Source organism: Tyto alba, unplaced genomic scaffold (assembly GCF_018691265.1).
Source record: "Tyto alba isolate M040663 unplaced genomic scaffold, T.alba_DEE_v4.0 Super-Scaffold_27, whole genome shotgun sequence".
Taxonomy (NCBI): domain Eukaryota; kingdom Metazoa; phylum Chordata; class Aves; order Strigiformes; family Tytonidae; genus Tyto; species Tyto alba.
Window position 1 is genome coordinate 15,747,013 of NW_024881301.1, and position 11,416 is coordinate 15,758,428.

Below are 11,416 nucleotides of genomic sequence, written 5' to 3' on the forward strand. Positions count from 1 at the left end.
CCTTGGGTCTTTGCCATATAAATTAATGAATACTTCCACCACTAGGAAAAATATGAGGAAACTTTAACATTGCTAAAACTCCAGTCTTTCTGTGTTCCAGTTCTTGTCTTGCTGATTGTCACCATGAGGCGACGGAAAAAAGAGCCACTCATTTTTGATGAAGAGAGAGATATCAGAGAGAACATTGTCAGGTATGATGATGAGGGTGGTGGAGAAGAAGACACCGAGGCTTTTGACATGGCTGCCTTGAGAAATCTCAACATCATCCGCGACACCAAGACCAGAAGGGATGTGACACCTGAGATTCAGTTCTTGAGCAGACCAACTTTTAAAAGCATTCCAGATAATGTCATTTTTAGGGAATTTATCTGGGAGAGACTAAAAGAAGCTGACGTGGACCCCTGCGCTCCACCCTACGATTCCCTGCAGACATATGCATTTGAGGGGAATGGCTCGGTGGCAGAGTCACTCAGTTCTTTAGATTCAGTCAGCTCAAACTCTGACCAAAACTACGATTACCTCAGTGACTGGGGTCCTCGCTTTAAAAGGCTTGCGGATATGTATGGGACTGGACCAGACTGCTTATACTCATAGCCTTGGAACCTTCCCCTGAATATGCACTGAAGAATACTAGAACAGTAAAGTCAACCTTACAGACTGAAGGAAGTTGTAAATATTTCTCCATTTTTAACCTTTTAGGGGTTTTTTTGTTTGCCTCAGTGGAACATATCTTCATTAGACTTGTCCTAGGGACTGCACTGACCACACAGAATATGAGCATTTGGTGGCATTTTTGATAAAATGAAATGCTCAGCCACGTTCAAATAGATAGCAACCCTCAGATACCTGCAGAGGCAACTCACTTTCAAGAGTATGTCATGCACTGTGACCTCAATGAGCCAATGATACTTTGTAGATGGATTTCACACTGTTGCTATATCCAGAGCACAGAGTCTCTGGCATGAGATAAGTGTAAGAATAAAGAAATTTAAAAATATAATATATCATTCAATACAACTCTACAATATATAATATTTACCAATACAAGGTTTTTTTAACAAATTTTCGTTACAGTGTTGCATGCAGCTTCCTAGGTGAAAGGCAGGATAGACATGAAAAGAAACAAAAGCCCAGCAGATCTTTTGTTTGTTTGTTTCTCTCTCTATGTTCTCAGAGCTACTTAATAAGAAATCTCTGTAATTTTCTAGGTAGTTTTATGAAAAATTACTGTTTGTAATAAGAAACTCAACAATGTTCATCATCAACTTACTGAAGTAGTTTACAAACCACATAAAATGAGAAATATGGAGGGATATTCTTATGGTTGAAAAGTTTTGTGATACCCATGTAGGTATAGAAAAGATGTTGCTATCTATTTGCTATTTTTTATTATCTCTTCTGATTTGTACAGGAGAATTTATCCTTTTTTATTATTATTTGACATAAAGTGTTATATTTAATTTGGAGCTCCAATCTCCACTAAATTCAGGTCTATTTTACTGCCTCATGGTTTAGACTTGACATAACATGCTGATTTTTCTCCAGTCTCAGATAAATGTAGGAAATGAAGCATGGAAATGGAGAAATTACAGTAAAGCAATCTTGCCCACCATTCATCTCTAAGAAAGGAAAGCAGCTACAAGGACATGCAGTTGTTCTTCTGAGACATTACAAAGTCTGAGATATTTAAATAAAATATTTGTACATTGGATTTTTGGAAAGAAGACTACAGAGGTAGCTGGGAGTGTCTTTAATGTAAGATTTAATTTTCAAAAAAAACATGCTATATGCTTCAAAGACTGTAAACACCTTGCTTTTCTCCTTCCCATTCTCTTTTGCTGCTGATGAATCACAGTAAAAGACTCTTTTCAGTTTCTTCCTTATGTTAAGCAATGTAATGCTATTAACTCCAGAAATCATCTTTAGATCCTGCTACACATAAGTATTTTTCCCCAAAAATGTTAACTCACTATACATAATTTCTACACTGGTTCAGGAGTGCCAAAACAGAAGGACAACTGCTGTTGGTTAAAATACTGTATGATTTTGAAGTAGGATTTCTTAGAATAAGAGAACTTTTTATGATTCTGACAATATTTATACTTCATCTTTCATGATTTATTACTAGATAACAAAACATATATTCAAGTAAAATAGTGGGTTTAAGTATTATTTCAGATTGTTTTGTTTTAGATAATCTGTCGATAGGTTCCTAAATTAATCTCTGCTCCTGCAAACTTTTTCCTTGTACCTAACTTGAAATGACTTGACTTTCCTGCAATTACTGAGAGACATACAGAACTGTTTGCAGGACTTTGTGAATAGAAGGTACTCCATAGAGGATGATGCTCACTCTAAAAGTACTTATTTCTGAAAGAAGGATCCTTGTACTAAAATCCTAATGTATGGGTGACACCAGGCTGGGAGATGGAAAATTATCATTAAGGCTTTGCAATTTTTGCAGCCCAGCATTATCAATTAACTATGTGAAAGTGGCCTTCAGCTCCATCAGAGAAAACAGAATAATTTTAATCATCTGCAACATATTTAATTTGAGTTACATTTTGGTAGACAATCATTGTTTCATAATTCAGTAGATTTGCTTCTAGTTGTATTAAATATATATATATAGGTGTGTATATATATATATATATACATATGACAGATTTTGTAATGGAACTGAAAGATATCGTCCATGACTTTTAGTTATACATGTAAGATTTTCAATAAAAAGTTTAAAAAAAAAAAAAAAAAAAAAAAAAAAAACAGAAAATGAACCATTTGTATGAAGTTTAATGAGAGTGAGATATGCTGCAGAAGTTAAGCAAGTATTAAATCAGCAAGGTGCTGAGAGAACAGTTAATCTCCTTGTTGTTCATGGAAAGATAATTCATGCATCTGGATTAAGATGTTTAAAAATGCTGATTTTAGCATATAACGCTCAAAGGAGATTTAAATGTCGTTTAGAGTAAACAACACAATTCCCTTTTTTTTCCACCTCTATATCTGTAAAATCCCAAAAAGCTCCTCTGTTATGAAACTATGTTAAGGTTTGTGTGTGTGTGTGTTTTCTATGGAAAGAAATATGTTTTAATGGCATAAAATCTCTTGCATATATATATTTTCTTTTGCAGTTCTAAAGTAATTGAGCAAATTTGTTGTTACATTATATATGCTTACCTACTGATTATATTATTGCAGTAAGAAAGAAAGAAAGAAAGGTGGAAATCCCTTATATTTGACGACCGATATTACTATATTATATACATATAGTATGCATAATACACATATTATATAATGCTCTCCATAAGTTACCATGACTATATGTTTTCACAGTTTATAATCTGATTCAAATTCCTTCTTTGAGTGTTATTTAAATTTCATAGCCTGATGCCATAAAATATATTCTGTTGACTAAATAGTGTAAAGTATAAGAAACATTTTCTCTGTCCTGGAAAGGTTATGAAATTATTTGAGCAAATTAATTAGGCCTTTTTAAAAAGACTTCCTTTTTTTTTTTTTTTTTTTTTTTTTTTAAGAGCTCCATTATCTAACTAGAGGCCAGAAGTCCTCTTTAAAAAGTATGTCAAATATTAGAGTCACTCCCATCTTACAGCAAAATGCCAGCACCTCTTTCCTTCTCCATATAAAAATTGAATAGGCTTATTTTAAATTGAGATTTCCAAGAGCCTTGAAAAGCATATGATTTTAAGAGTGGTACTAAAACATTCCACGTAAAGTTAACTTGTTCGAAGAAGATTTAAGGCAAGACTCCTTATTCTGTTTTGACCAGAGTAAAACCTACCGAATTTAACAGAGTTAAACAGGGGGCATTCTGACTTACATTTTTTATTCAAAAGGATAAATTTAGTGTACTTACTCTAATAAGTTCTATTCACACAAAGACATAGCACAGGACTTCCTAACCCTACTAATTCTGATGGGTGGGTCAATACAATCACTGTAAGACTCATGAAATTTGATTATATCAATCAAAACTTCTCCTAAGAATTAAGGGAAAAAAAATAATTACTTAACTGTCACTTGTTTTCTTTGTTGTTTTGAAGGGGGGGGGGGGCAGGGATTCATAGGAATTTCCATTTAAAGTTAAAGTATTTTCTCATTTATTTTATCTATTTGCCCTCAGGGGCTGGCACTCATTAAAACCAAAATATTTCCTGTCCTTTTATCTTTTTAGAGATTTTGGATGAAAGCATGTTATGAACTACAAAATGGCAGCATCTTATTTTTATGGACAAGTACTCTTGTATGACATAAAGAAAAGTAGTAGTTTGTCATTATGAAAAAGAAATAAATATGCTATAAAGCTTACAATTACATTGACTTTTAAGATCGTTACAAAATTGAAAGAAAAACACAATTACCTATATCAAATCTAGTATTAAATTCTTGGTTGCAGCCTGTCACATGACTGATTTTATTTTTCTATATGTAGAATTTTTCACTACTTTAGAATCTATGTAGAGTGATCCTGGTTTGAGACAACATTGTATTCACCTCATTAATGTTACTTAGATAGGGTCAAATATATTTTTATTGGTCTGTGACTTTAAAAGCAAATTGTAAAAGATAAAGTGACATTATATTTATTTGACAGAAACAGGAAAGTGTATAAGTTGCAGTCTTAACTATGACATCACTAATTTTCCCAGATATATCCTAAGATATATTTTCACCCGAGCACGATTTCTGCCACACAAAGAATTCTTTCTCTGCTTAGTATCAGTGCAGTTAAAAATGTATTGTATTTTTTACTGGAATGTTTATTATGGATATCTACCTGCGGTTTTGTTCTTTGAACTAAGAGAATCACAGCACACAACAGGAATAATCTATTTCTTAGATGAAAGGAATGAAAAAAATATCCACATATAAATGTTATATTTTGCTTTGTGATTATATTGTAGCACTTCTCACAAAAGAGAAAAAAGAATCTTTCAATGTGTTACATAAAATCTGTGAAACCTTAGACCACACAATTGCAAACAGAAATATAGTGGTGAAAAAACTTTTACCTAATCATTCTATGACATGACATTGTAACGGAATCTTTATGTATCTAATCAAACACAATGAAAGCAGAAAACAGCACAGGAATTTCTTAGAAATCAAATTAGATTTGAAGCCACAATGGTGTATCATATACATGCTTCTTCTTTTATTTCATATGTGAGCGTGTATTTCCTAAAATTATATGCATATTTAAGCATTCCACCCACAACCCATTTATTTTAAAATACTTTATTTGACCAGAGAGTATTAAAAAAATTAATCTTACTCTCAAAGACTGTCTGTTCCCATTAATGTCTGATGTAGAGAAATAAAGTTTAGACTCAGGCAAAACTTTTAAGATTGCCTCCACAAGAAAAGGAAATTGTTTTCATATTTTGACTTCAAATAATTTAGAAGTTGTTAGAAGTGTTGCAAGGGCTACTATTTCCATGATGATTTAAAGCAATAGGCTATTTTATAATAAAATTGTATCAGATTGAAATTCCTATTCCTAAAAATGATGTAAAGTTTAATGGAGTTTAATATTTAATTGATTAACTAAGGTCATAAACCTACTGTGCATCATAGCATCAATGTGAATGCTGAACCAGGACTAGAAAAATGTTAAGGATTTTATTTTCTTCTTCTACTCCCCACCACCTCTGTCAAAGTCATATTTTTTTTTCCTTGTGCATCAAAACAATAATCACATTGAATCTAATTTAGACACAGTAGGGAAATAGATCTTGGTCTCCTCCTCACAAGAAATAAAAGACTATTTCCTAGGTCATTCTATTAAATTATTCCTGTCTGATAATGTTGTGACTCCTAGTCCATGGTATGAGAGACCTGTGAAGTTGTATTTTTTTGGGGGGGTTGTTTGTTTGTTTGTTTGTTCTTGCTTTTGGTTTTGGTTTTGTTTTGTTTTGTTTTGTTTTGTTTTGTTTTGTTTTGTTTTGTTTTGTTTTGTTTTGTTTTGTTTTGTTTTTAAAACTGGTATTCTTGGTGAAAAGCTTACACTTGGATGAGTTGACCTTTTTTTTTGTTGGATTTTTTGTTCTTTTTTTTCTTTGGTATAAAACATATCAATCAGGTATATCCTGACTTCAGTTTTGACTTCAAACCTACCCTTTTGTCTTCTGTTAGTAGCACAATAGAAAGTCCTGAGATGTTCATTCTCCTTGATGTCAAAAGGCTATGGAGAAAAAGCTAAACATAGCATCAACTGACTGTAGTGAAACTAATCTGTCACTTTCTTTAAACAGTAGCTCACAAACACTATAGTTAAGCTGCTGTTAACACCATTCAAATCATGACTTGGATCTAATATTACAACTTTAAAATATACTGTCATTTTCTGGCACTACTCTCAGCAATTTTTACACATTTAGCAAAATCAAATTTTAGAATTGTTAAGGTTTGTTACTTGTAGCTCAATTTCATCATTATTATTTATATCATGGTCTTGAGACACAGAAAAAGAGGGAAAAGTTACAAAAGTAAAACAGAACAAGTACAAAATACCCCTATGTGTACTGATTTTTAATGCAGTGTTTTAAAGATTGCTCTGCCTTAGTACTCCTAAATACATTGGTAGCTTTTCCTCTCATGGAGACTAGCTACTCATTAATTAGAATAAGTGTGACATCCAGTCAGATATTTAAGCCACATTAGACCACTTGAGTCTGACAGGAATGGTCAGTCTGAATTTTAATGTCCTTATATATTCTTAATGATCAAAACTTCCTTTATTATTAATACACTGTTGAAATTATATGGAGAAAGAAGTGTTTATTGATTCACTTAAAAAATTATTGGTGAAATCCTGATCATGTTGAAGTACTTGGCAGATCTCTCTACGGCTTTCAGGATGTGTCAAGATTTAGACATAGGGAAACCGATAAATGACCACATACAGCATCAAGACAAGAGATTGTTGCTTTGAGCTGGATACCCTTTCTAGTTACACAATCTCTTCTACTGACCTTTCCTTTCTAGAAGCCACAGTCTGCATCTTTTAATGGTAATGCAAATAACTTAATAAGATGTTTTTAATGGCATAAACTATTTACTTACTATGAGCATAATACACATAGCCTTGCTGTAAGAAACAGTACCCTTGCTCATAAAGATCATTTCTGTGCACATGATAAACACAGTGAGTGTTACAAAAGGTTTGTTTACACTTGACAAAGTGCCAATGGTGAGGTGCTGACTGGAGAAAAAAAAACAAAAGTTCTTCTCCCTAAAATTAAGAACATATAGAATTTCCAAGCTATGAAAATCAAATTATTATACCTTTCCTCAGAATGTGTGACAACCTGTAGCTTTATTGACTTCTATGACTGTAGATAAAATCCAAATGAATCACAACCTTCCAGTTTTGAAATATGTTCTCTCACTGTTGCTTGAGATTTTATTAACATAGAAAGGGACTAGAGCAACAAAATGACAGAGACAAGATTTTCCTGGTGTTTTTATTGCTTCATACATGACCTAAAGATGTGAAAAATAACATTTTACTAGATGCTACTGGAATACAATTTCCTCTGAGCTAATAATGTTTCCATCCTGTGGAATAATATCTTACAACACTCTACAATACTTGGCCTGGTCTCATTTTCTTATTAAAATATAAAGAAAGAACTATTAAGGAGAGAGACTAAGTATCTAAGTGATAAGCTTAATAATAAATTTGCTATTCCTCAAAACATTAAGTTTACCTAGTTTATGTGTGGTGAACACATCAATGGAGCTCTCATAGGACATACAACCTGTTGATGCGGTTATTATTTCTGGATGGATTTTTCTTCATATTTTGTTGTCCTTCAGTTTCTAGTAGAGTTTGGTTGCGACATATAGAGAAGACTTAGAGTGATGAAAAAGTGCAGTATATTTACCTCCAAGGACGTGAAGATTCAAGCAGTGTAAAAAATAATTTCTTTAAAACAGATTAGTGTAAACATTTATTCTCCCCCTTTCTCCTCTTCTCTCTCTTTCCATCCTGTCCCCTCAAAGATAATATATGACACTAAAGCTTTTGATAATATATCATTCTGCTGCTTTGGGTACACATTCATTATTTTTTTTGTAGTAGTCACATGTAGAAGGTGAACGGAGAACATGACAGTGTCAAAGTCAAAGCTTAGGAATTAGGAAAAAGATTTAATAACTTCCTACTCTTCTCTTATGACCTTGACAAATTAGCTTTGATGTAGAGCTATGATTTATCTTTCAGTATAAATTCTTATATGATAACAAAATAATATGAAAAATTGATGTTTAGTAAGAGCTGATCATGAGAGAAATAGATTAATATATTATGTATGACATTTTTTTTTTTTTTACTGCGGCATAGCACAGGTCAATACGCTTTATTTGGACTCAAAGATTAATGTAGACTGACTTGGCTCATGCTCAGAACATTTTCATGAAGGATTTTTAATTCAAATAACTACTGTGAAACATGGGGTTGTTTCAATCTTCAAAAGCCACAGTTCCTTGGAAATAAGCAAAGTTAACCAACACTACAGATCTCTTGTCCTTCTAGGAACAGGTAGATATATACAGAGGAGAAAGAAAGAAGATTTTAGAATTTAACACCTGTAGTGAATACATACTATCCAATTGACTACAACTGAAAGCAGGACAGAAGCAGAGGATTCTTTCAATGGCATGCATTAGAATCAATCTCATTTAACCAGTTATTGTCATATCTATAAAGAGTTGTCTTACTTTAGTTTGGCCTTTGTGCACTATGAAAAAAAGAACTTCAGAAACTGAAAATATTTCTGTTGTCTTCTGGTTAATCTACATTAATGAAGAGGTCAGGCAAATACGTACCAAAAATGTGGCTGACTGGTAGGCTGTTGTCACCTACAATATAGTTAAGATGGATGATATGTGGCGACCATGCTGAATGACAATGTCTTGCTGTCTCATTCTTCATCCTTTCCTGTATATAACCACTGATCATTTCTTTCTCTAGTTGTTATCTACCTAGAGGAAAGTTTTATCTTTTTGAATTCTCTCTGTATGGTTCTTCATACAATTGGTTACAATGATTAGGTCTTCTAAACAGAACCACAATACTACAGTTACTCTTACTGCCAATAATAATGATGCTGTTGAAAAGAGACATTGTTGGTATTGGAATCAGAATATCAATTTATCTGCCCAGCTTTGTCATCGATCTGCTCTGTGACATTGGTTGATTCATCTGTCTCTGTCATTTGTTGATAGAAAGGCCTGAAGAGGAACAGAATGTTGACAATATTTTGGAGAATGAAAATAGTATGGTAACATTTATGTGTGATTTTTGTATGTTTGTTTGTTTTCTCTCTTAAATTGAAAATATGAAATATACTTGTGGACATAATCCAGTACTGGCATAAGTCTAGAGTTAACCATTCCTGAGCCAACGTCAGCAACAACATAATTTCAGTGTTGTATATGGGATGGCAAGGGAGCATCAAGAGATGAGCATTCCTGGAAGTTATTTGTCATTTGGAAGGCATATGAATGAAGTATGATAGTCATACCAGTGGGATGGAACATTGTAGAAAAAAGCACAAATAAAGGCTGTTAATACTTTCATTTCATACATCTTGTGATCCATAATGTTTCAGACAAAGAAGGAGAAATTGAATTAATTTGCTTATCCATTCTGTCTTTGAAGTGTTCTCTCAAATCCACAGTGAAACAGTAATGTATAAATATATTGGAGGCCTAGTATACTTTGTTCTGAACTAAAAGAAAGCTTCCTATCCTTCTGTTGAGTATACAAGTAGATAAAGACAAATACTTAATCAATGTTTTTATATGGAAGAATCCATATTTACAAGTAACTAGGAAAGATTTTGAGAATATATATTCCTCTCAGCTAATTCATTTCAACACCTGAAGGTTGTTAAGTATCTTTGTAAACCTTATGGTTCAACTAAACTGGGATTAATAAATATAAACTTTATTGACATAGAAGCTCTATCTGAGGAGGTAAAATTAATTCATCCTTCTTTCCATTCAATCATAAAAAACCCCAGTGGTTTTGTAAATGTAAAATCTGTTCTCCCTTTAGAAATGAGAAATTAAAGGCTCACTCAATAGCAAGTTATACAGGTAAAGCAACGTATGGGAAAAGTTAATGGTCTTGAACAGACTACCTCATCGAATAATATCTCTAAGATTTATCTGCCATGTGCATCAAGAATCACTGCTCTGTTAGAAACTCAAAATGGAGGCAGCTCAGGTAAGCGATCAACATCTTCAGTAACAAAACAGGTTTTGTTCTTTCACTTTCTCTCTATAATGGTGGATGGAAATGATATAAATGATTAATACAGAAAAAAAAATGATACATTATTCATTTTAAAGGTGATCGTACTCTTCAAAAACATTCTGTGTGAAATAATTTAACAACATTCAGTCAAATACACCTGGACTGCTCAAATTTTTGCTGAGTGAATTAAAAAGGATACTAATACTCTGAAACCAAAATTATTTTCTAAAGTAAATGAGATCTCACAGAACACATGTTCCACTGTTTGTTTTCAACATGGTTAAGTGATAAAAAGTCAGGGAGACAGAAGACATATGAGTTCATAGAGCTGAAAGAAGACTTTTTGTAACTACAGAAGCTGTTTTATTTGTCATCTAGTAGCTCAGAATTTGTGTAATATAGTGACAATAATTTTGTACTAGGGCAGCAGTGAATTGACCCAGAAAACAATATAACATTTCAGTGAATGAGGCCAAATTCAGATCTTCAAAGGTATTTAAACAGATGATCAATGACAGTGTGGCAGCTAAACACTTTTAAGGGCCAGGATCAGAACTGTTCCCTCATCTTCAAAATTCCCTGGTGACTAGACATCTGACCACAACACTCTTTAGACTGTGAAATGCAACAAGACTTTTTATCTTAGGACAACTAATTGTAAGAGAAAAAAGGTCATATATAACTTTCACCCTTTTTTTAATTTTTTTATTATAGTGAAAGAGATCATACCAGTCTTCTATCTACAAATAACCAAAGCATTGCATGAAACTTTATCTGCACAATTCCCAATAAAATGACATAAGCGTATTCTTTAGAAAGACTCCTTGATTTTTCTTGGGAATCTTTGTTAGTTCACAATGAGGTCTTCTATAATTTCTAGTTATTTTTCAGTTGTTATGCCATCTTTCTCCACCTGCTGCAAGAAGAACTGTACAGCAGGTCAATAATAAAGCTTCTCTTTTCACTATTTGTCTTCTTTTTTTTTAATAGAATCTAATCTTTTGACCCTCAATGTGAGCTGAAGTGTAAAATTGGAATATCTTTTGTTCAGAAGAATAGCAAGCTAGCTGGGCTTGGGACAAAACTGTAATAGCTCCTGAAACATCTTACTCTTTTTATTTTTTA

General features: G+C 32.8%; 1 protein-coding gene across 1 annotated transcript in view; it reads left to right on the forward strand.

Moving 5' to 3' along the window:
• The window catches only part of LOC104366730 (cadherin-7), a 92,264-nt gene extending 86,461 nt beyond the window's left edge, over window positions 1-5,803 (forward strand). Inside the window, exon 12 of the mRNA XM_033010692.2 lies at window positions 101-5,803. Coding sequence (XP_032866583.1) covers window positions 101-594 — 494 coding nt within the window. The 3' untranslated portion in view covers window positions 595-5,803. The remainder of the gene's footprint in view (window positions 1-100) is intronic.
• Window positions 5,804-11,416: the final 5,613 nt, after the last annotated feature.